This window comes from Bufo gargarizans, chromosome 7, assembly GCF_014858855.1.
Source record: "Bufo gargarizans isolate SCDJY-AF-19 chromosome 7, ASM1485885v1, whole genome shotgun sequence".
NCBI classification, from domain to species: Eukaryota; Metazoa; Chordata; class Amphibia; order Anura; family Bufonidae; genus Bufo; species Bufo gargarizans.
The window spans coordinates 189,526,452-189,553,558 of NC_058086.1; the positions used below are offsets into that span (position 1 = coordinate 189,526,452).

Consider the following 27,107-nt stretch of genomic DNA (forward strand, 5'->3'; position numbering starts at 1 on the left):
GGATCCATGAGCACAAATTTAGGGACACATACCCTATGTAGAACTGAAAATGATTGTACTTTTATGCAAAGAACCATATTTTGTAAAGGATTAGATGGAGGAGATATGACCAAAAAGGCCATGCCTTTAGTCAGGACAACCCACCAAATGTTTACCTCAGTCTTCACATGTTTTGCAGGAGAGAATGGCAACATAACCCCTTTCTCCTTTCCATTATCCTTGTTTGCTACCATTGCATCTGTGGAGAGAGTAAGCATTGTCCAGGCTCAAGTCACTGATGAGAAAGAAAGATGGGCCAATAGAGATTTAGATGTTCCTACTCCTCCTGGGATCCACAGATGTTGCTAGGTCTACCTTAATGATATGTACAACCATAAAGGGCTTGACCCACAAAATGGATGCTAAGTATCTGATCAGTGGGCACCTGACCACTGGGTCACTCTCATGAGATGTGCGCCCTTAAGGGTCCTGAAAAGAAGGGGAACACAAGCATTAAGGCCGTCTATCCTGGAAGTAACTCCCGCCACTGTTATGAAGGGGTTAATCTTCATTTTTACATTAGTTTTTGATTGAAACAAATATGACAGCTTAAAAAATGAAAATTAATAGTATTTTTGCAAAAGACCCATATATACAATGTATTGGTCAATTTCTGACTGCAGACAAGCCAAACCTTGATTACTCCACCATGTACTCGTTTATTCAGAATGTCCGAGTACACAGAAGAAAACTTTCCACCTACAAAGGACAAGGGATTGTTATCAGTATATTGGCAAACTATAAGGGTATGGCCACACGGTCGGGTTTCCAAAATCAGGAGCGGATCTTAAAAAGAGATAAAAGTATAAAGGGCAAATATGACTTCCTCTTTTTTTAATTCCCTCCGGTTTTTGGCTTCCCAAACTGCCTGCAGAAACCTGAAGGTGTGGCTGTACGCTAAGGAACTAGTTCACAACAAACATGTAATAAAATATTCAAGAATGTTCTGAGGTCTTTGTAAACACGTAGATAAATAGATATGTTAGCAGACGAAACCAACATTAACCAAAAAGAGCTTAAGACAAGTAAAGGTTCCTCTTACATGATAAATTGGCCCCTGGAGTCAAAGATCCATAAAGTGAAGATAAAATGGAGCAACAAAGTTATCACTTGAAAGTTGGATCTGCTACCATTTGAAGGATCATCTTTTTATTCTCAAATTGTATTTATGTTTTTGATTGGATCCAGTGTGGGTTAGAAATAGGTGTGATTTAGTTCACGTTAAATTCCTGGGAAAAGCAGACTCCTAGAGATGAGATGAGCAAGTGGATTCCAAATGAATCGAGTTTGCGATGAACTAACTGAAATTTTGCTTTATCATTTAACATAAGACCAAACTTGTTGCTACTCCGCAAGAAGCGATAATTTTTGGACCATTTTTAATTTTGAAAAAGCATAAAAGAGCATAAAATATCAGACAGGCTGTTAAACAGGCTGTTTGTTACCACCAGCTGACTACCCACAGCCATATATATTGCTGTCACTTTGACACTACCAATGCTGCCTTGTTGTTAAGGCGCTTGAAAGGGGTCACATAAAGTGCTGGAAGACCACAAAGTCAAGGCTGTATATAAAGTTCATGCTGCCACAGGCATTTTAGTGCACCCCTTCCCCTGTTGATGTCCATATTTTAGATAGCCGACGGCCAAACACTCCCTAGGCCATCTGCTATCTCTCCCAACTCCCTCATACGCATGCATCCTTAACTGAAAAGCCACACTACAAAAAAACCTACAAAACTACAAAACACCATGGGATAGATTATAATAAGGCTGACATTTCAGTATTACTAAGAAGCCTAGTAAATCATTGCTTTACTCACCAAACTTGGTGCCTACCAGTGATATTTAACCCCTTTCCTCACTGTCTCCAAGAGTTTGCTATTGCTACTGGATATCAAAGGGAGGAGGTATAAGAGAAGACAACTACAACTCCCAGCATGATCAGACTGTTACTATGTGATATCAGAGTACATTACAGGGAGGAGGAGTAGGAGGAGAGAACTACAGACTCCCAACAATGGCCAGGCAGTTATTATGTGATATCAGAAGGCATTCCATGGAGTGGGTATGAAAGGAGAGAATTACAACTCTCAACATGCCCAGGCTTTTACTATGTGATATCAGCGGATATTATAGAGAGGAGGTATAAGAGAAGAGAACTACAACTCCCTGCATATCTAAGCTGTTATTATGTGATATCAGAGGACATTACAGGGAGAGGGTATATGAGGAGAGAGATACAAATCCCAGTATGTTGAGACGGTATTAGGTGATATCAGAGGACATTACAGGAAAAACATATGAGGGGAGAACTACTACTCCCAGCATTTCCCTGGCTCTCACACTGAATTAATCACTTCTCCACTTTTGTCTCTTCTATGCAAAGCACTGCTCCCTCATGGCACATGATGTCATCACAGGTCCTTCACCACCACTTCTCCTCTCCACTGCTAAGCTCTGCCGCCTCCTGGACTGCTTACATGACGTTGACATCATCACAGGTCCTTCAGTTCTTGTAGTGTAGCAGTTTACAGCAGGTCCTGATTGTTTGTCACTGCTATTTTGTCTGGAGCTCTATTGTTCTCTGTTATCGGCCATTTAGCAGACTGCCACAGCCCCGTGTCCTGGAGACCAGGTTACCCGTTGGCAGGGGAGGGGGAAGTGGGGGAAAAAAACCAAACCTCTTTGGTGCTGCCTCCCTGCTGGGTGGTGCCCAAGGCGCGAGCCCTTGGGTGCTTAAATACGGCTCTGCTCAGTGTCAGGTATGACTTTTCAGGGCAATGGGGGCACTTTTGAATGGGGTTGAATTATACAGACCTTACCGAATATGATGACCGATTCGTGTGAATTGGTCCCGGAACAAAGTTCAAGAAATGTGCTCATCTCTAGCAGACTCCATCGCAGTGTCGACTACCTGAGGCCCTTGACAATTCTATTATGACAAGGTGCGGGAATGGATTAAAATGAAAAGAAAGACTATTTTGATTTCAGAACAAACACGTCTAGCCCAGCCCAACAACCTCTGTGCCACACAGAAGGACAGAAGTATGGTAAATTGGCACTTTACACATTATGCAGTCCAGGTAGTTTTAAGTGCCTCTCCATGAGGTCAACAATACAAATAAATATTTATTCTAACTTCATTATATAAGTTATAGGAGATGAGGTTGTCAGGTGCCAAGAGTGTCACAATGTAGAAGCAGCAGGGCATGATCTCTGGATCATGGCACATCAGATAAGTAATGGGTCAAAGATCTATGGACTATGGTTCCAATGCTCATCAACAAGGTGTGGTTAAAAGTTTTAGAGCATTGGAGGTGTAGAGCCCTTCAGTTTCAAGAAACATTTCAAGAATTTGAAACAAACCAATCAATATCATCATAATTCAAAAACGAAAAAAAGGATTTTCTTAGAAAATTTGTCGAAGTTGACAAGTCCAAAATCTGACGACAACTGGAAACCTTTTACAAAATTGCTGCCTTACTATGTATCCAGGGCAGTGCTCTGCAAATGTTGCTCTCCAGCTGTTGAGAGTTGTCGTTTCACAATGGCTGGAAAGCCAAAGGTTGGAAATCTCATTGATCAATACACAATGTTTGTCACCCACAAAAGAAATTGTATATTTGCAATTAACCACAGCCCGTTTTAGTCTCTACTTGTGTTGCTCCTCTTCCAGATAATGGACATATCTATTAATTTGCTAATATGCATTTAGTACATTTCAGACAATAAAAGCCCTTGATGCTTAATAGCCAATAATCAAGATGTGCATATTTAAAGCATGTAATGTTTCTTTAGAGACCATTAACTATGTTTGCTATTAAAATCTATAATTATACCACTTCACAACTGTAATATACTCAAAAGAACAAAAGTATACAATCCAATGCAAAAGTATTAATTTACTTCCCTGTGATATTTTCCACATGAATACAGAAAAAAAACATAAAATGAGGCATTGTACCAGTTACCGCATTAGAGAAACTTGCAATTTTCTTAATAATTGATGGAAAATAGTGGTCATAGCTATGGGCGATTCATTTGCATTTCATTGTCAGTTTGCCTTGTAATAATATGGGAGAAATTCACAAGTCTGAAATTATAATTAACACCTGCCTTGCAGTAAGTCCTTTAAGGCTTTTCCTGCTTTGATGTAATTCAAGTTGAACATGCTTCACTTATTGTAATCGTTCAGTGATAGTTCTCGTGGACAGTGACTGAGGAATGTAAATGAACTAACTGGAGGCTCATGTGATCAGCTCTTATGATTCCTGAGTCTACGGAAAGCTCAAAGTTTTTTTAAATAGTTTCCCAAGAGGCCCATTAGCGCCGGTTTTAATTTGACTTTCAAATTTCTTGCCCTCATGAAGAACGATACGCAAATAAAAAATGCATGAAGATAACTATTTCATAGAGTTCTCCTGACCATGGTTTAACCTAATGTGCTCACTGAAGAAATTGTCACATGCACAGGAAAATTAAGAGAAGGTATGCCATCGGGAACTCAAGAGGAACATAACACTTGGAAAACAACTTCATTAGAATTGAGTATTAACTTTGATAGGTCAGCATATTGAGGTGACAGTATGGATAATTTAATAGAACATCTACATGGTATTTGTGGATATTTCTGCTTGAATATTCCAGAATTTCCCTTATTCCAGAATTACTTACCTCCTGATCCCACAGCGGTTACTATTCCTTCATGGGATGTACTTGCGATACAACTGAGGCCTGGGTCTAGAGAGTTGCAGCAAGAAGAGTTATGGAAAAAGTAACTTTGTTGCAAAACTTTTATTCTTGGATCACATTCCAATGGAAGTTGAGGTTTTACACAGCTGTTGTAGTTCCTTTGCATTGTTTTCTAAGGTATTTGGTTTTAAAGAGGTTGTCAAGTAATAGAAAAAATGAACACTTTTCCCCAGAAATAACCAGTGCTCCACTGGTATTCAACTTTTAACCCCTATACAGGGATCTGGACATCGTTGCAGGGGAGCAAATGGACATCTACCTTCTGGAATAGTCCTAGTTTAGTTGGCAGTTCACCCACAGGGGTCAGAGACTCTGGTGCAAGTACCAGAAGCTCAGGATACAGAAAATGCACCAAAGATTCAGGAGAACCACTGGTATAGTCTAAACAGTCACTAAGACTTAAAAGCAGGTTTCTGAAGATCCAGACAGCAGCCTTAAAGCATAGATGGAGGAAAGACAGAGGTAAACAGGCTGGCAGGATGATAGTGAAGATACAGAGGAGGCAAACATACAGGGTTAACTAAAACACAGATAGATCTGAAACTGAAAGTGCTGGAACGCACAGGCACGGCAGAAACAAGATGGAGCACAGACAGGAACAAATGCAAGATAAATGCAAGTTAAACACAATAGCGCTAGACTATCAGAATACCTTTGCTGATTACCAGGGAACCTAAAGCTCAGGCACCCTCTGTCTTTAGAGAGGGTGCCTTAAATACACAGAAACTTCCAGCCATTAAAGGATTTGGAAGTTCGAGATGACAGAGGCTGAAGCACATGGCAGAAGCATGGGGGCTGCAGCATGGTGGGTAGGTATCATGCCCCCAAAGGCAGAGCAGGGCAATGGTGGACATAGACAGTTGACCTAACAGTGCTTTGAGGGAGGTGAGCAGGAAATCCCATTGATGTTCTTTGTACTTGCTAGTCTTTAATGAAGATATCTTAATGAGTCTGGAGTAAAACCTTAAGAACTTTAGAGTGAAAAACTTGTAAAAGACAATGTGAAATTTTCATTTTTAACTGGAGGTTCTTTTCCAGTGATGGAGAGACGTACAGTCAGGTCCATAAATATTGGGACATCGACACAATTCTAAGATTTTTGGCTCTATACACCACCACAATGGATTTAAAATGAAACAAACACGATGTGCTTTAACTGCAGACTGTCAGCTTTAATTTGAGGGTATTTACATCCAAATCAGATGAACAGTTTGCATATGTGCCTCCCATTTGTTAGGGGACCAAAAGTAATGGGAAAGAATAATAATCATAAATCAAACTTTCACTTTATAATACTTGGCTGCAAATCCTTTGCAGTCAATTACAGCCTGAAGTCTGGAACGCATAGACATCACCAGACGCTGGTCTCATCCCTGGTGATGCTCTGCCCGGCCTCTACTGCAACTGTCTTCAGTTCCCGCTTGTTCTTGGGGCATTTTCCCTTCAGTTTTGTCTTCAGCAAGTGAAATGCATGCTCAATCGGATTCAGGTCAGGTGATTGACTTGGCCATTGCATAACATTCCACTTCTTTCCCTTAAAAAACTCTTTGGTTGCTTTTGCAGTATGCTTTGGGTCATTGTCTGTCTGCACTGTGAAGCGCCGTCCAATGAGTTCTGAAGCATTTGGCTGAATATGAGCAGATAATATTGCCCGAAAAACTTCAGAATTCCTTTTGCTTTTGTCAGCAGTCACATCATCAATAAATACAAGAGAACCAGTTCCATTGGCAGCCATACATGCCCACGTCATGACACTACCACCACCATGCTTCACAGATGAGGTGGTATGCTTAGGATCATGAGCAGTTCCTTTCCTTCTCCATACTCTTCTCTTCCCATCACTCTGGTACAAGTTGATCTTGGTCTCATCTGTCCATAGGATGTTGTTCCAGAACTGTGAAGGCTTTTTTAGATTTCATTTGGCAAACTCTAATCTGGCCTTCCTGTTTTTGAGGCTCATCAATGGTTTACATCTTGTGGTGAACCCTCTCTATTCATTCTGGTGAAGTCTTCTCTTGATTGTTGACTTTGACACACATACACCTACCTCCTGAAGAGTGTTCTTGATCTAGCCAACTGTTGTGAAGGGTGTTTTCTTCACCAGGGAAATAATTCTTCGGTCATCCCCCACAGTTGTTTTCTGTGGTCTTCCGGGTCTTTTGGTGTTGCTGAGCTCACCGGTGCGTTCTTTCTTTTTAAGAATGTTCCAAACAGTTGTTTTGGCCACGCCTAATGTTTTTGCTATCTCTCTGATGGGTTTGTTGTGTTTTTTCAGCCTAATGATGGCTTGCTTCACTGATAGTGACAGCTCTTTGGATCTCATCTTGAGAGTTGACAGCAACAGATTCCAAATGCAAATAGCACACTTGAAATTAACTCTGGACCTTTTATCTGCTCATTGTAATTGGGATAATGAGGGAATAACACACACCTGGCCATGGAACAGCTGAGAAGCCAATTGTCCCATTACTTTTGGTCCTGTAACAAGTGGGAGGCACATATGCAAACTGCTGTAATTCCTACACCATTCACCTGATTTGGATGTAAATACCCTCAAATTAAAGCTGACGGTCTGCAGTTAAAGCACATCTTGTTTGTTTCAATTCAAATCCATTGTGGTGGTGTATAGAGCCTGAAATTTTTGAATTGTGTTGATGTCCCAATATTTATGGACTTGACTGTAATTCCATCACACTGAAGAATAGAAAATCCTGTCAATATCTTTACGATGATCATAGGGGGGTTATATTCAGGAGGATTGTGGTTGATGGTCCTCTTTGTAGTACAATGGATTCTTGTACGGATTGCAGTCTGTCGCTGCTTTTGTTTGCACATTGGTAAATACCCCCGGTTTTGGGGGACATGTGATATATACAATTGACTGGAGCTTTTTAAGGATATAAGCAAAAGCCTAGAGTTTACCCATGCAGAACATAAAGCAAACCTTCAGCACATTTTTTCACATAAACAGGAACCTAGATGATTTATGTGTTGCTGTGCGTTCCAAAACTGCTGCATTAAAAAGATGATGTCCATTTATCTTGTTTAAAGAAAGCTTGCTATCCGTGTAGCACAGCTGCTCTCAAATGCACAGCTCTTAATGCTTGTTGTGGTAGAGGACTAATGATCGGGCTCAAAGAAATAGGTTTGTCATGTTCCATTTCTTTTAGGAAAGGGATGTGGAGAGCTTAGTAGGCAGATACATTACATGGAGGGACTGCTATCGATAATCAAGCTTTTGGAGTGATGAATGGATCACATAGTTCATTAGATGCTACAGCCTTAAAGGCCAGACAATCTTTCTCCAGACTCCATCTTATGAACTGAGCCGATATTCATGAAGTTGAAGTCTAACAATTCTCTACATGCAATTGATTTCATTCAGTGTGATGCATGACCTAGGCTAGGGCTCAGGATTGCTCTTAGCACTTTGTCAGTTTGTGGTTTTACGTCAGATTTTTGGAAGCAGGAGATAGCATCGGGATCCCTGGGTTGTTCTGAGAAATGTAATTCCTTGTTGATGACTTAAAAGGGAACCTGCCACCCCCTGTAAGCACCAATAACTGCTGCAAAACGACCACTGTTTTGACAGGACTTCTGAGCATGCAACACATACATAATGGAGAGGCACTTGCTGAGGGTGAGCTAAGAAGTCCGCTCAATGGTGCATTGCATCAGCTCCTCAGAGAAATGAGAGGAGAATCAAGATATTAATTAGAAATCCAAGACTCTGTGTCGGCAGTATTACTCATGTAGTAATGGAGTTAATAGTGCAAGAGGAAGGTGACAGACTCCCTTTAAAGAGAGGATGTCACATTAGAAATGCTAATCTATTAGTCCATAGACTGAATGCTATAGAGCAGGAGGAGATATACAGCTTTATAGGAAAAGAGTCAGTATAACTTATCATTGATTCACTTCAAGGGGTTGTGCCACAAACGCTATTTGTTCTTTTACCTATTTCTTGTCCACCTCGCTGAGGTGGTCGCACACACTCAGTTTAAATCTTCAACTGCCACCCGCCATATCTTCTGTTAGAAGCTGTGACAGTTACAGGGAGAGAGCTGCAGCAGAAAGGATGCACCCCTCTCAGCTGTGGTAGGGAGGGAGCTACAGCAGAAAGGACACATCCACTGAGCTGTGATAGGGAGAAAGCAGCAGGAGAAAGGACACATCTCCCGAGCTGTAATAGGGAAAGAGCTGCAGAAGAGAGGACACGTCCCCTGAGAGAGGACACACTCCCTGAGCTGCCAGCCTGAAAGAAATCTAGCAGAACAACTGAAGCAATGAATGTGGAGCTGGCTGGATCCATGTGAGGTACAGGGCTGGTTCTAGCTTTGTTAGAAAGAGATTGTCATGTATTATAAGATGTCTTTCTAGGTTTAGGAGTCCAGTGGGCAGTTCTATCAGTGACTGATAGCCTTTCCTATGTGGGTATGCATGCAGTCATTTATAGGATCGCTCACTGGACTTAGACAGAGCAAGGACTTAAAGGGGTTTTCCCATCACAGACAATAGGGGCATATTAAGAACGGAGCGGGGAAAGGTGGTGGAGGGTGCACTGCGCATGCACAGCCCCCCTCTATTAATTTCTATGGGGTCACCAAAAATAGTCGAGCATTGGCTCAGCTATTTCCGTTGCCCCATAGAAATGAATGGGTGAGGTGGCTGCACAAGTGTGGTGCGCCCTGTTGAGGAAGGGTTAAGACGCATGCATATATATACATACATGCATGCAAACACGTGCGTGCATGTGTGATATATATGCATGCATTAATGGTCACTTTATGGGAGGATGTGTGCAGATGTGCCCAGCATCTGCGCACGTCTGCCCATGGTGACCCACAGGGGCTCATGGTGGTCCCTGTGGGAAATATGTGCCCCCTGGAAGCTGTGCTCCCTTATAATGTAGGGGCCGTGCCCCTTATAATATGCCTGTGGCCCCTTATTATATATAATCTATAATCCCCCTTAGAATACATTATATAAATATGCCCCTTATATGTCCTCCTGATAATATATATACACATATATATGTGTATTCCCCCCCTACCTATACCTGAAACCAGGTGCATCGGTGTGAATGTGCCCCAAGCATTCACACAGATGCAATCTGGTTGATTGCATCAGAATGACCAGACTAAGGTCCGGTCATCCTGAAGACTACAAAGAACTCAGATTCAACAGAATCGGAGTCCTTTGTTGCAATTATCTCCAGCGCTGCTGGAGATAATTACACATGATAGAAGAAGGGGAGAAGCCTCCCCTCCTTCTATTATGCGCATTCCGGCAGCGAAATTAACATCTCGCTGGCCGGAATGCAGAGTGCCACAGGCGGGAGATCAAAGGCTTCTCCCGCCTGTAGGCTGCAGCGCGTCCCCGGTGTGCGGGCCGGCGCAGTGATGTCATATCACTGCGCCGGCCCACGTGGATGATGGGCGCGTGCGCGCGACCCCTGGTGGGCGGCACGGGAGTGCGGGCCGCCAGGGATAAATATCCAGCGGCCCCGGCACTCAGGTAGGAGAGCGCATCCTGCGCTCAGGAGGATACCCCTTCTGGACAGCCCCCCCTGATAGGAGAGCGCGATCGGCGCTCACAGAAGAGCCGTGCCAGACCCCCTGGACGAACAAGCAGACCCCTGGACGAACGAGCAACATACTATAAGTATCACCCCCTTATTATCCCCTATCCCACCAACGTTATACCCCTGATCCTTACCACAATCCCACTCCCTGACCCCCTACTGTAATATTAACCCTATTACCCCTGATTTACCCTGGCACACCCCTGCCCCTGGTTAACCCTTGACCCCCTAACCCTTACACCCCTGAGCTGATCCCCTGGATAACCCCTGGTTACATTTGCAGGGTATTAACCCTTGCATTACTGTGTAGCCCCCACAATACTGTATTTGTGTCGGTGGCCTGCATACACCCCTGCAGTGCCACCGTTAACCCTCGTCGTGCCTTAGGGATAGTATTAGTCAGGTGGGGTGGGCTGCTAATACTTGTGTGTATGTGTGAACTGTATAGTTAGTTTATGGGTGGAATTGGGAACGTGTAGTGTAGTTGAGTACTGTATATTTGTAGTGGTGTGTATTTACTGTATATTGTGTGCGTCAGGTGTTAATAAATACCGTAATATTTGTACCCTTTGTGTAGCGTGTACTTGTTAGCGGTAGTGAGTTAGTTAGGCGCATGCAGCTAGCGTAGTGATTAGTGTAAAGTATAGCAAAAGTATTGTGTTATTATTATATAAAGGTATAAATAGGCGGAGTCATCACTAGACGGCTCCTCTTATTTATGAATATTAATTATCGATATTTACATAGCTATTGGTGATTAATATTCCCCCTTTACACACTCCCATTCAGTTGTACAGGGAAAGTGCTTGGCGGTGGCCGGACCCCGGGAAACCTCCAGCCACCACTTTCCCAGCTTTGTTCTCGGCATAGTTTCGGGTCCCAGCGGTGGGACCCACACCTATCAGACAATGTGGGCATATCCTAGCAATATGTCCCCATTGTCTACACTACGTGCAGAATTATTAGGCAAATGAGTATTTTGACCACATCATCCTCTTTATGCATGTTGTCTTACTCCAAGCTGTATAGGCTCGAAAGCCTACTACCAATTAAGCATATTAGGTGATGTGCATCTCTGTAATGAGAAGGGGTGTGGTCTAATGACATCAACACCCTATATCAGGTGTGCATAATTATTAGGCAACTTCCTTTCCTTTGGCAAAATGGGTCAAAAGAAGGACTTGACAGGCTCAGAAAAGTCAGAAATAGTGAGATATCTTGCAGAGGGATGCAGCACTCTTAAAATTGCAAAGCTTCTGAAGCGTGATCATCGAACAATCAAGCGTTTCATTCAAAATAGTCAACAGGGTCGCAAGAAGCGTGTGGAAAAACCAAGGCGCAAAATAACTGCCCATGAACTGAGAAAAGTCAAGCGTGCAGCTGCCAAGATGCCACTTGCCACCAGTTTGGCCATATTTCAGAGCTGCAACATCACTGGAGTGCCCAAAAGCACAAGGTGTGCAATACTCAGAGACATGGCCAAGGTAAGAAAGGCTGAAAGACGACCACCACTGAACAAGACACACAAGCTAAAAAGTCAATACTGGGCCAAGAAATATCTCAAGACTGATTTTTCTAAGGTTTTATGGACTGATGAAATGAGAGTGAGTCTTGATGGGCCAGATGGCTGGATTGGTAAAGGGCAGAGAGCTCCAGTCCGACTCAGACGCCAGCAAGGTGGAGGTGGAGTACTGGTTTGGGCTGGTATCATCAAAGATGAGCTTGTGGGGCCTTTTTGGGTTGAGGATGGAGTCAAGCTCAACTCCCAGTCCTACTGCCAGTTTCTGGAAGACACCTTCTTCAAGCAGTGGTACAGGAAGAAGTCTGCAAGGTAAGAAAAACATGATTTTCATGCAGGACAATGCTCCATCACACGTGTCCAAGTACTCCACAACGTGGCTGGCAAGAAAGGGTATAAAAGAAGAAAATCTAATGACATGGCCTCCTTGTTCACCTGATCTGAACCCCATTGAGAACCTGTGGTCCATCCTCAAATGTGAGATTTACAAGGAGGGAAAACAGTACACCTCTCTGAACAGTGTCTGGGAGGCTGTGGTTGCTGCTGCACGCAATGTTGATGGTGAACAGATCAAAACACTGACAGAATCCATGGATGGCAGGCTTTTGAGTGTCCTTGCAAAGAAAGGTGGCTATATTGGTCACTGATTTGTTTTTGTTTTGTTTTTGAATGTCAGAAATGTATATTTGTGAATGTTGAGATGTTATATTGGTTTCACTGGTAAAAATAAATAATTGAAATGGGTATATATTTGTTTTTTGTTAAGTTGCCTAATAATTATGTACAGTAATAGTCACCTGCACACACAGATATCCCCCTAAAATAGCTAAAACTAAAAACAAACTAAAAACTACTTCCAAAAATATTCAGCTTTGATATTAATGAGTTTTTTGGGTTCATTGAGAACATGGTTGTTGTTCAATAATAAAATTAATCCTCAAAAATACAACTTGCCTAATAATTCTGCACTCCCTGTATGATGGGAATACCACTTAAAATGAATTAGTTACAAGTTCTACTGAATCTTTTTCCACAAACTATATATCAATCCGCTCAGTTACTCCTACTGAATTAAATAATAACAGCTGTCACATCCAACCAGGAGACCGCTACAGTCGTCAATCAGAGCAGAGGGGACAGGCCCAATGCATAGAGCTGAGAGCACTTTACAGTGAACCTCCGCCTCCAGTGCAGGAGCAGAACCTGGCAGAATAAAACTTCATAATCACACAACTTCTGATGATACAATATATGTTTTCTCTGTTCTCCTCAGCCGCTACCTAGTGTTGTCAGCAGTTTAGCATGATCAAAACTGCTGACAGACCCCCTTTAAATGACAAATTCAGCTCTGCTACATCTTCAGACTGCCTATGCCTCTCACATTCAGCTGGTGCCTATTTATCCAACATGTGTGTGACTGCAGTAAAATGACAGTGTTTCGCATGGCATCGAGAGCAGATGAGGAGTACTGCCGGAGAATAATAGAACAATCATCCTAATGTATTCCATTTTATATAGTTATTAATCTTCATTAGCAGGCTCCATCCTGATTGGTTCATTTCAAGGAGACCCGTAAAATATTAATCTTGTTAATGACTATTGCAAATCAGATCATTGCAAAACAATAAAAATAACTTAGACGTAACAAGTTCTGCATTATGTCTCTGATATATGAAAACAATATCCCCCCAGCTGTGCGCCAATGTGTTGTGTTTTGTCTGTGAAAAATATGAAAGTTATTAAACTAAATAATAAAGATGAATTTTGTTCAAGTTGTCATGAGAGGAGCCGTCATCCAGCATATCTAGATTCCCCAAATTAAAATCTGCTATTAGCTATACATCCTTACATGTTACTGGATGTAGAGTGGTTAGCACTGGTGTCTTACAGCATGGGGTCCTGGGTTTGAATCCGACCAAGGACAACAGCTGCATGGAGTTTGTATGTTCTCTGCGTGTTTGACATACTGATAGCGAACTTAGGCCTTTTTCACATGTCAGTGATTTACGGATGTGTGCTGTGTTGTCCACTTACCCGTTGACTTGGGTGTATTAAAATATCTGTGTTTGAGCATGGTCCATGGTTTTAGCATGGAGTCATGCCATATTTTTTGTCTGTGAACCATCACATCTACTGAAAAACATGGACCCAACACAGAACCATGGTAAAAGCCAGGCAAGGAGGACTCCATTTGAGGTCAAATTTCAATCCTTGCCTAAGGCCTCTTTCACATATCAGTGAGTCACGACATAAGCTGTCCACAGACAACACACTTACCCATTGTCTTCACAGATCAGTGGTTTTCCACAGATTGCGGTTCCGTGGAGGCATGCCCTATTTTGTCTGTGATTATGCATCCCTCATGCACATAATTAGTGAAAACCACAGACACAACACGGATCCCATCCATGTTTCATCTGTAGTTTTCATTTATAAGCGATGCTCTGAAGATGAATTTTCCATGTGTGGACGACGCATGGAGAGCAAAAAACGGATACACAGACCCAACATAGATTCTTCAAAGAACTCTTCAAGGATGAATCAATGACCATCTTATCACAGATTTCATCATGGACGTGTGAATAAGGCCTTAGATTGAGAGCTACATCGGGGACAGCAAGTAATGATAATGTCTGTAAAGCGTTATGATATATGTCAGTGTTATATAAGTGAGTCAAATAAATAAAATATATAATAGATTTGCCTTTCAGGACCATGAGAAAGTTGAGTACCAACCCTGATTTGCCACAATGGTTATACTGTTTGGCACCTGTTTTCCAACAAAAACAGTCCCATAGTTAAGTTGGGAAAAAGCCACAGGTCCATCAATATCAATCTATAAGGGAAAACCCCTGGTCTTCACATAAACTGGTCTAAGACCAGTTTGATGCCAATAGACCCATTATCCGATAAGGAGGTCTTGATAACTCAGTTGGAGGTTGTTGACACTCTTCAATACCTGGGCATGATGATATCGCCCAAGGTTGAAAACTTTGTCTAACTCAATCTGATCCCATTAATAACGAAAACTAGAGCAAAAATAGGGATTTGGTTGAAACTCCGCCTATCTAGAGCCGACCGAGTCTCACTGGTCAAGATGGTGATTCTACCACAATTCCTGTATGTTCTCAGGAAAAAAAAAGGTATTAACTATATTGAGTGTCTACTCTAACTCTTCTCTTTGTGTATTTGTTTTATATACCAATAAAGTTGTTAAATAAAAAAATAAAATAAAAATAGTCACACACAGTTTTTTGGACAAGGTTTTGAGGCAGATATGTCTGCAGGATTTTTGCCACAGTCAAAAGGGGACTTGAAAGGAATTGGAAATATAAAGGAAGGACTCAATAATTCTCTTTCCTGGTGGATCCACTTCTGGCTTTAGCTAGGGGTCCTGCGGGCAGATCTGCCTTGAAACCCCCAAAACTCTATTTAACTGTACTCTTAAGGTGATCCGGTGGTCTGTTCCGGCAGAAGAACAGGCTACTGGCTGGAGTTGCCTTAAACGGCAAAGCTGGACAGAGAAGTATACAGCAGTATTTGGCAGAAAGTCATTATTTATGGTGGAAAGCTGCCAAATCCCCATCAGATCCCATTATAGTCAAAGGGGATCTGGCGATGCCTGGCTGTGCCGGATACGGGGATTCCGGTGGTTTGTTCCTCTCCTGGAACACACTACCGGATTACCTTGAGCAGAGATGTAAACATAGGCCAAGACAGGAATACCTCAATAAATATAAATCGTATTATACATCCCTGGATTGTTGCTTCTGAATCTTCCATATCTGACCATGCAAGACTTTTTTGGAAATTAAAGAAAAGAAAAGAAAAAATATAAAGGAAAACCCCTTATGAGGCCATATTATGGGAGAAAAATTCCTTCCTGAATCTAAATCCCTGGATCAGCATGCTCAAACCTGTCATTTCCAGGTAAACCAGAGTCCTGTGAATGGGGATGCAAATGTTGGGTGGTATATCACTACAGTCAATGGGAATTATATAAATGTGGCTAAAAACTATAGTCTATGGTTGTTGGAACCTGTTGATTTCAGATGGACAGGCCTACCATCTAATGTGCTGATGGTTTGTGAGATTTTGGCCATGATTAAATCTTTTGCTCTCAAAGGGAGATTCTAAAAGGAGATAATCTCAGGTGTCTGGCAGCGCCGTACTACCCTTATCCCCATTGACAACACAAGGACACCTCGACAAACCAGCATAAATCTGAATATGAGAGTCGACGAGAAGAGCTGTTGGTTGAAGGGCCAATTGGCTGACAGCTAATGAAGGTCTTTGGCCAATGGGGCAGGTGGTTGATCCTTAGGGCTCCCATAAACACTATTATCAGCTGAACCTGATGCTTTTGGCAGGATCAGCAAACAATCTAATTTGTATGGGGAGTTCCTCCTGACAGATGATGTTGAGGAACAGAATGATAGAGTGCATTGACATTCAGTGCCTGGTTCTTTTTGTTCTTGTATGGGATCAGTCACCTCTAGAGGTGTATGGCAGCGGCTCTCTCCTCTTTCCCTATTAAAACCACATTTAGGTATACTGAGGAATTGGGAAAGGTAGCGGTCAGCTGATAGCTGTTGGAGGTGTGTGGGAACAGACAATTTATACCATACCTTTCCTTTAGAATTGAGGAGAAATAGTGCTTAAAAAATATGCAAATGAGATGTTCAGAGCACTGAGGGCAGGCCCTTGACCCTTGGTGCAACAAAGGTGGTCCCTCTTGTCAGTAAGCCCCTCCTTCCTCATATGTCTGTATCCTGCTCACGCTTGGTCCCATAATTTTGAGCCTGCACAGCGCACCAGTTTTAGCACGTGCTCAATACAGAAATTTGTTCCTACCCAAGACAGAAAACCTGTACTGCGCATGGGCCAAAATTCTGGTGTACAGCGCAGGTGCAAGATTAAAACACACTGAAAGACTACCTTTACATTCCTTCTCCCTATCTACATTACTGCATTTAGGTAAAATTGATTAGTCCAAGGTCCAAGCTATTTTGCTCACAGAGGAAAAAATGATAAAAAAGAATTATAAAATATCACATTTTGCAAACGATTTTTAGGATCTACCTACCAAACTGGTACTAGAGACGTTGTAATGGAGGTTCAGTCTCACCTGAATCGTCTGCGCCTGCGCTGTTTGATGTCTTTGGTCTGTTTTCCCTCTCGCAGGACGGCATATGGATCTGAACAGAGAGCTTATCTTCATTTCCGCAGTGTCCCACTGAAGAGCTGTCTGAGAGAAAATATATCATATAAAATACATTTCTCCTTATCTGCATGTTTTAAATTGCAAGTGGATTTTTATTAGTTCTGAGATCTTCCTGCTGTTCCCACTGATAAGCCATAAAGCAGAGCAGATATTTTCATTTTATTTACTCAGAATGCCCGTACTATGTTTCATAACTAAGGTGACCAATTTAGATTCCAGGCAGCGCTTCCATTTTTCAAATATGGTTTGTTGTTGTTTTGCTTTTTTTTTCTTCCTTTTTTTTTAAATCCATTTTTAAGGTTTATATTACATACCGGCATAACTTAAAAATAAAATTGAGAAAAGAGTCAGTGTTATGCTTCCAATAAGCAAATCTACAGACATTACCTTCCTTAACATACTTTTGTAATGCCTTCATAATGGAATTATTTTGTGCGCGCATATTATCAACACCCTTATATTCCTGTCAATGTAATTCCTCCTGCTACCAGTAGGGTGGAACAAGAGCACAGAAGACAGGATATTGTGCAGCGTATGTGCACCTCTTCAAACATGTAAATATGTAAGAGACAAGTTGGAAGATAACATCAGTGCCGTCTAGGCTGTAGGACCCTAAACAGTCACTGGACCAAAGTGATCCAATCAGTTCTGCCAGTGTTAGATGGCACACCCCCACCTGGTAACAGAAATATGGACCTTTATGGCAGACTGCTGATATAGTGAGCCCCGGAATTGCCGGTTCAGAGCATGGGAGTGGTAGTGACCATGATGAGATGTTGTGTCACGGTGTACTCTCTCAGTCCATTGCTCCCTGGGAATCGGTGCAGTGGAAAGGTGGTTTGAAGAATCAGGCCAGAAGGAAGTGTATAAAAGCCTCTCTTTACTTAGTGCCAAATATAACTTGTGGCACATCCAGCAGTAGTAAGTACAAAGTGCAGTTTCTGGCACTGAGGTGGTATGGTGGCTGGTTCTGTGGCAATTAGATGGCTTTGGCAGGCACTTGTGGATATAAGTGTTCACTGTGATATACAGGCTTGAAGTTAGTCTAGCCTGGTGGTTGTTGTAGGTGATGGGTGTCTGAGCCATAGTCCTTGACCTGCAGCAGTGCCTGTAAAGCTCTGATTTTACAATGTCTAGGCACATTGAAGCTTCTTTGATGGAAGTAATTTTGACTCTGTGAATTTCAGGAGAACTGGATATGGTCCCTTGAAGAAGGAGCTCTGGCATGTGCTTCCTACCTCCTTGCTGTATGGACTCAAACTCCCCCTCCTGGCAGGAAGCAGGACCAGCACACTACTACCAAGAGGTGAGGGACAGGGTGGTTAGCCCTCTTCCTGCCAACCATTTCCAACCATTACTTCATATGCTGGAATAAAGGCATAACATGGCATAAAATACACAATACATTATAAAACAATTGCTGATACCCCCAGACCTGGCGTACTGCACTGTCAGTGCCTTCATAAATGTCTAGTAGGAATAATAACACATGGGGAATGCAAGTAGTCACTAGAACAGACATTTCAGTAGATGTGACAGGTTTAATAGCCGGGGAGTTGCTGTTATAGATTGTTTCAGAGCCCAAGAGCTTCAATTTATGTCTAAATACAACAGATTTTCTTACTGGTTTTTTTAATAACAAACTTCATGTACTTAATCCTTCGCGTGTGTCGTGTCCCAGCCATCTGCATCCATTTCAGGGAAATGAAATATTGGCCATGATGCAGTTGTCACAGAATTTTCTCTTGGAGATGTAGTAGAGTTATCTTTACATGCAAAGCTCATTTTAGTCTGCAATTCTTCAATATATCAGAGAACAACATCAATAACAAAAGATTCCAGAATAGAAGGCTCGTTCATCAGGATGCAGGTAGTCGAGGCACTGCATGGATGTATAATCACTCACAAAAAATTAAAATACGTAGAGTCTCACCTTGTCAGTAGTGAAAATAGGCAAAAATGTGTGTACCAGAAAGAATGCACCAGGTCTGAAGACCATTCAAATATCCATATTTAGTTGACATGCTGTTAAGGTCTGGTAGGAAAACCTTTCTATGCAATGCTCTTTAAGTTAAATTATATTGTCATTTATCTAAACCTCTATTGAAAGATCTTGTTCTGCAGCATGACTACCGCTATTATGTTAGTAGCTAGGCTACATAATCCAAGGCCTAAAAAGAACTCATGCTGTATGGTAGCCACTTAAAAAACTAGCATGCAAGGCTTTTATTTTAACTGTACAATATCCATTGTGATGTAAGGGTTAGCCAGCTTTGGTGGTTGATAAGTCTTGGCATTTTAGGAGAGCTGCCATATTCACAGGCTAGCACCACTAACTCTAAGTCCACGATTTGACGTGACATAAATATGTAGGCCAGGATACTGTATGCACTATTAATCTGGACTTTGTAGGAACTAGTTATCTGGATTCCGCAGGCACTTTTTATCTGGATACTGTAGGCCCTATTTATCGGGATACTGTAGTCACTATTTATCCAGGTTCTGTAGGAACTATTTATCTGGATACTGTAGGCACTATTTATCTGGTCTCTGTAGGAACTATTTATCTGGACACTGTAGGCACTATTTATCTGGATTCTGTTGGCACTATTTATCTGGATACTGTAGGCACTATTTATCTGGATTCTGTTGGCACTATTTATCTGGATACTGTAGGCACTATTTATCTGGACACTGTAGGCACTATTTATCTGGATACTATAAGCACAATTTATTTGGATTCTGTAGGAACTATTTATCTGGATACTGTAGGCATTATTTATCTGGATACTGTAGGCACTATTTACCTGGATACTGTAGGCACTAGTTATCTGGATTCCGCAGGCACTATTTATCTGGATACTTTAGGCCCTATTTATATGGATACTGTAGGCACTATTTATCTGGATACTACAGGCATTATTTACCTGAATACTGTAGGCACAATTTATTTGGATTCTGTAGGGACTATTTATCTGGATACTGTAGGCATTATTTATTTGGATTCTGTAGGCACTATTTATCTGGATACTGTAGGCATTATTTATTTGGATTCTGTAGGGACTATTTATCTGGATACTGTAGGCATTATTTATCTGGATTCTGTAGACACTATTTATTTGGATTCTGTAGACACTATTTATTTGGATTCTGTAGACACTATTTATTTGGATTCTGTAGACACTATTTATTTGGATTCTGTAGACACTATTTATTTGGATTCTGTAGACACTTTATCTGGATACTGTAGGCATTATTTATCTGGATTATGTAGGAACTATGTATCTGAATAACGTAGGCACTATTTATCTAGATTCTGCATGTACAATCTGGTTCCTGCAGGCACTATTTTTATGTATTCTGTAGGCATTATTTACCTAGACTTTGTAGGAACAGTGTAATTATCTGGATTCTGTAGGCACTATTTAACTGTTTTCTGTAGGCCAAAAAGTTGAGTCCTTTGGAGCTTTTTTTGTAAACTCCAGGAGGGCATTTATGTTTTTTTAAAAATGTTTATTGAAGAACTTCTGTCTGGACACTCTGCCATAAAGCCCAAATTGGTGGAGTGCTGCAGTAATGGTTAAACTTCTGGAACTTTCTGCCATCCGCACATAGGATCTTTGGAGCTCAGCTAGAGTGACAATTGGATTCTTGGTCATCTCTCTTGCCAAGGCCCTTCTCCTCGATTACTTAGTTTGGTGGGGTGGCCAGCGTTAGTAGGAGTCCTGGTTGTTCTAAACTGTGCAGTAGAAAATTGTTGTACCCTTCTCCAGATCTGTGCCTCCACACAATCCTGTCTCTGAGCTTTACAGGCAGTTATTTCCTCCTCGTAGCTTTGTTTTTGCTTTGATATGCACTGTCAGTTGTGAGACCGTATATAGACAGGTCTTTCCAAATCGTGTCCAATCAACTGACTTTACCACAATTGAACTCCAATCAAGTTGTTGAAACATCTCAAATATGATCAAGAGAAATGAGAGGCTGCCAGAGCTAAATTTCAAGTCACATAGCAAAAGGTCAGAATACTTATTCCCATGTAAATTTTAGCTTTTCCTTTTTAATTAATTAGTAACATTTTCTAAAATTCTGTTTCCACTTTGTCAATATGGGGTATGTAGTGCAGATTGGTGGGGAAAAACGTCACTGTTTTCATTTTAACACATACCACAGCATAATAAAATTTTAAAAAATAAAAGGGTCGGAAGACTTTTCAAATGCACTACTGACAACAATATCTAAGGGGTTAAATGGCTGGGTTTTCTCTGATCTCAGCCATTGTCATGGGAGGCTAGCTGTCAATCACAATCCGAAGGAGACAGGGATACAGACAGCTGAGAATGTTATGGCAGCCCTGTGGCTGGCATTGTTAGGGGGTCCTATGGCTGGCAGTGTTGGGTCCTGTGCCTGCTGATGTCATGGTAGGGGGTGTGATGGCTGACAGTGTTTTCTCCATCAAATGCGTGCCACTCTTCTCTATCATCCAGTGTTATGGGAATGACCAATATTGTTGCTCCATGTAAGTGGATGCTCTATTGCTTGGGAGCAAGCAACCAAGAGATCTCTAGTCTAAAGCTACTTTGTTTTAATTGTTGGTTCCTAGTCCAGGTCCTTTACATCGGGACATACAATAGTTTTGAAGCTGATCGCACAGCAGGGCACTAAGCCCCTGGTTTATTTGAATACTACATGAAAGTAATTGTCTGCATTGGTTGTACTGTTTACACCTTTTATTTTAATCTGATATATATATAATCTTCTGTATAACATTTATTTGAGTGCTAAATACACCATTTACCTAGGCACTATACTGCACTATTTACAGTATTTGGGCACTTTATGTTCTATACATTTAGCACTGTCAATATGTTGTAAGAAGGTACAAGGAATCATCGTGGATGATAGGTACGTGTCACCGAGGTTCCTGGCCTCGGTGGAGTAAGAGCCAGTTTATATGTGTCAGCAGCAGTTGGTGTTTGACAACTTGATACTTAGTATGGCTGTAATAGCTGATCCGGGACGGCTCTTACTGGGAGTAGTCAAAGTGCTGGGTGGGTGACTACTCCCCATGTTCCAGGCTGGGTTTTGCCAGGCATAAAAACTGGCAGCACTGCCAGGTGGAGAGGATTACCTCCATCTGACAGTGAAGCTCATGAGGTCTGTGTGCTGTGATCTGAGGGCTATGTTGGGATCCGCGGCATGAGCCGGGCTAGAGGGCTCAAACCCCTGTGAGGGCAAACAGGCCACCTAACGCCTGCCTTTGGACCTGACAAAGCAGAACTTCCAACAGGGTGTGAAGTAACACCCAGAAGAAAAGGTGACTGTTTTGTATATGAACTTTTCATGTGTGTGAACGATCACCAACAAATTATGTCTAAAAGACCTTAATATGTATAGCTTGGAAGAAAGAAGAGACCGAGGGGATATGATAGAAACTTTTAAATACATAAAGGGAATCAACTCGGTAAAGGAGGAGAGCATATTTAAAAGAAGAAAAACTACCACAAGAGGACACAGTTTTAAATTAGAGGGGCAAAGGTTTAAAAGTAATATAAGGAAGTATTACTTTACTGAGAGGGTAGTGGATGCATGGAATAGCCTTCCTGCAGAAGTGGTAGCTGCAAATACAGTGAAGGAGTTTAAGCATGCATGGGATAGGCATAAGGCCATCCTTCATATAAGATAGGGCCGGGGCTATTCATAGGATTCAGATATATTGGGCAGACTAGATGGGCCAAATGGTTCTTATCTGCCGACACATTCTATGTTTCTATGTTTCTATGTTAAATTTGCGTTTTTGTTTTGCTTTCACATGTGAATAAACACTGATGTTTTAAACCAATAACTTTTACTTTGCCTCTGTGCTGCACCCACTAATCCTAACTACCAGAGTGAATCCCCACAGTGTTCATATGTCTATTTATACATGCACATGAGGATATGATGATATTGTTACATAGTACGGTTAAAAAAAGACAAGTCGAACAAGTTCAACCAAAGGATGGGTGCGAATAGGAATTAAGGAAATGGGGGTGAAAAACAGACTTCTACACAATTACATAAGCATTATTATTATTTAGTTCTAGGAAATCATCTCAGCCTTTTTAAAACTATCCTCTGGTCCTGCTGTGACCACGTCCTGAGAAGTCTATTACACAGATTGACAGTTCTTATGGTGAAGAAGCCTTGACGCCTCTGTAGACTGAACTTTTTCTTCTCCAGACGGAGGCAGTGCCCCGTGTCCTTTCATGGGAATTTTACATGGAACAACTTGTGACCATATTTTTGGTACGGGCCATTTATATATTTGTATAGGTTAATTATGTCCCCCCTTAGACATCTCTTCTCAAGACTAAATACATTTAATTATTTGAATCTTTCCTCATAAATAAGACCCTCCATGCCCCTTATCAGTTTAGTTGCTCTCCTTTGTATTTTGTACAGCTCCAGGGCATCCTTTCTGGTGTCCAGAACTGAACTGCATATTCCAGAGGCTGTACCAAGGCTTTGTAAGGTGGTAATATTTTATCCCTGTCCCGCGACTCCATGCCTTGCTTGATACATTACAATATCCTGCTAGCCTTCAAAGCAGCTGCTTGACTGTCATGGAACCATGAACCAGACGTACAACAGAGATAGGTGGAATAAGAAGGCTTTATTGAAAATCAAGCCGTAGCTAAAGTCCAAACGGATGGCTAAACTGAAGCAGGGTCTTGCGTAGACGGAGGTCAGGAACCAGGGGGGTAGTCAGACGTAGCCAGGATCAGGAACCAATGGGGTAGTCAGACGAAGCCAGGATCGGGAACCAACGGGGTAGTCAGACGAGGCCAGGATCAGGAACCAGAAGCAGCAGCAGTCTTGAAGCATGTGCACACAGGAGGACCAAGCAAGGAACTGAAGCCACAGACCTTCTATATATATGAGCTAGGCATCCAGCTCCTCCCAGTGGGAAGGAGGAGCCGCAGGGTGGGAGGCTACAAGAAACCCAGAAACCAAGATGGCCGCCAGCACATGTCAAACGAAGGAGAACAGTGAGAAGGTAAGACCATGACAGTACCTCCCCCTCAAGGGCCCCTCCTCCGCGGAGTAAGGAACGGTTTCAGAGGGAAGCGTGCGTGGAAGGCTCGGAGCAACGCAGGAGCATGGACATCTGTGGAGGGAACCCAGGAACGCTCCTCTGGACCATAACCACGCCAATGGACCAAAAACTGCAACCGACCGCGGACCAGGCGTGAGTCCAGGATATTGCTCACCTCATATTCCTCACGATTGCCCACTTGGACCGGACGGGGCCGAGGAACCGAGGAAGTGAAACGATTACACACCAATGGCTTCAACAGGGAGACATGAAACACGTTGGAGATCCGCATGCCAGGAGGAAGCGCAAGGGCATAGGCTACCGGGTTTACCCTGTGAAGCACTCGGAAGGGACCAACAAAGCGAGGCGCCAGCTTGGGAGTGGGCACTCGAAGGTTGAGGTTGCGGGTGGACAACCATACACGGTCTCCGACCTGGTAGGAAGGAGCGGGCGCTCGTCTGCGATTAGCCTGGAGTCTCTGGCGTTGCGCAGAGACCTCAAGGGACCTCTGGATCTGTACCCAAGAAGTACGTAGGACGGAAAGGTGATCCTCCACAGCCGGAGTATCCTGGGGAGAGAATACCTCCGGTAACACGGCAGGTTGGAACCCATAATTGGCCATGAAGGGAGACGTCCCAGAGGAAGAGTTCACCGCCGTGTTCCTGGCAAACTCAGCCCAAGGCAGGAGGTCAACCCAATTGTCTTGGTGATCGGAGACATAGCAACGAAGGAATTGCTCCAAGGCCTGATTGGATCGTTCTGCGGCCCCATTGGACTGAGGGTGGTAGGCCGAGGAGAAAGAGAGATGAATCCCCAACTGGGAGCAAAAGGCGCGCCAGAACCTGGACACAAACTGACTCCCCCGATCCGACACAATCTCCTTGGGCAAACCGTGCAACCGGAAGACCTCCCTGGCAAAAATCGAGGCCAACTCTTGTGCAGAGGGTAACTTCTTGAGAGGAACACAGTGGCACATTTTGGAAAACCGATCCACAATCATGAGAATGACCGTATGGCCTCGGGATGCAGGAAGGTCCACAATGAAATCCATCCCCAGGTGTGACCATGGACGCTCCCCGGTGGCTATGGGTTGCAAAAGGCCCAACGGAAGGTGCCGAGGGGACTTACTCTGGGCACAAACGGAGCATGCCGCTACATATGCGGCGATGTCGGAACGTAGAGAAGGCCACCAGAACAGACGTGAAACCGCCCAGGACAGCTGATTCTTTCCAGGGTGCCCCGCGGCCTTGGAGTTATGGTAGGTTCGCAACAACCGAGTGCGCAACTCCTCAGGCACAAAACATCTGCCGTTGGGTCTCCCAGAGGGAGCACCAGATTGAGCCGCCAAAATCTGCTCACCCAGAGGAGAGGTCAGGCTGGTGCGAATAGCGGCCAGGATCTGATTCGGGGGTATGACCGTAGTCGGAATCGACTCCTCCCCGGACAGCTCGGAGTACTGCCGTGATAAGGCATCCGCTCTGATGTTCTTGGAGCCGGGTAGGTAGGAGACCACGTAATTAAAACGTGACAAGAACAGAGCCCATCTGGCCTGACGTGGTGTCAATCTCTTGGCCTCAGAGAGGTAGGTCAGATTCTTGTGGTCCGTCAGGATGAGAACCGGAACCACCGAGCCCTCGAGCAAGTGCCTCCATTCTTTAAGGGCCTGCACGATGGCCAATAACTCCCTGTCACCAATCTGATAGTTGCACTCCGCGGAAGACAGTTTCCGGGAGTAAAACCCACAAGGAAGCAGAGGACCCTCTGGTGTTCTACGCTGAGACAGGAGGGCGCCTACTCCCGTCTCAGACGCGTCCACCTCGAGGACAAAAGGCAACCCAGGGTTGGGATGCGACAGAATCGGAGCCGACACAAAGGCGGACTTTAGAGCCTCAAAAGCTCGGATGGCCTCGAGCGGCCAGACCTGAGGATTACTGCCCTTCCTGGTCAGATCCGTGAGAGGCTTGGCTAGCATGGAAAAGTCCCTGATGAACTTCCGATAATAATTGGCGAAGCCCAAAAAGCGCTGCAGGGCACGAAGCCCACTGGGCTGGGGCCACTGTAAGACAGCCGAAACCTTCTCAGGATCCATGGAGAACCCCTCAGCGGAAATGATGTAACCTAAGAAGGTTACCTGGGATCGGTGAAATTCGCATTTCTCAAGCTTACCGAACAGCTTGTTCTCTCGTAAGCGTTGCAACACTCGTCTGACATCCAGAATGTGGGCCTCCATGGATGCAGAATATACCAAGATGTCATCCAAATAGACCACCACACACTGCTGCAACAGGTCACGGAAAACATCGTTGATGAATTCCTGGAAGACTGCGGGCGCATTGCACAACCCAAAGGGCATAACCAAGGATTCATAATGACCGGTCCTGGTGTTAAACGCGGTCTTCCACTCATCGCCCGCCTTGATCCTTACCAGGTTATATGCCGCCCTCAGGTCGAGTTTGGTAAAGACCGTGGCCCCTTTGAGGCGATCGAACAGCTCGGAAATCAAGGGTATCGGGTAAGCGTTCTTGATCGTGATGCGATTGAGACCCCTGTAGTCGATGCAAGGCCTCAACTCACCGCCCTTCTTTTTCACAAAGAAAAATCCAGCCCCTGCCGGGGACGAGGATTTGCGAATGTGTCCGCGTGAAAGCGCCTCCCTCACGTACTCCTCCATGGCCTCATTCTCCGCTACCGACAGTGGATAGACTTTGCCACGAGGAGGAACGGCACCAGATTGTAACTCTATGGCACAATCGTATGGGCGGTGCGGAGGTAGGGCAACCGCACGCACCTTATCGAATACATCCCGGTACTCCTCGTATTCAGGAGGCAACAGAGAGTCCGAGGAAGTACACAGCAACTTGACAGGCCCATGGATGCAACTAGCCCCACACTGCGGTGACCACGAGAGGATC

At 43.4% G+C, this 27,107-nt stretch overlaps 1 protein-coding gene across 2 annotated transcripts in view; it reads right to left on the reverse strand.

Annotated features, from left to right (window-relative positions):
- The window catches only part of CFAP20DC (CFAP20 domain containing), a 327,497-nt gene that overhangs the window by 131,112 nt on the left and 169,278 nt on the right, over positions 1-27,107 (reverse strand). For both annotated transcript variants that reach the window (XM_044301886.1, XM_044301885.1), the window contains one exon: positions 17,025-17,144. In XM_044301886.1, the coding sequence (XP_044157821.1) occupies positions 17,025-17,117 (93 nt within the window). In that variant the 5' untranslated portion in view covers positions 17,118-17,144. The remainder of the gene's footprint in view (positions 1-17,024; positions 17,145-27,107) is intronic.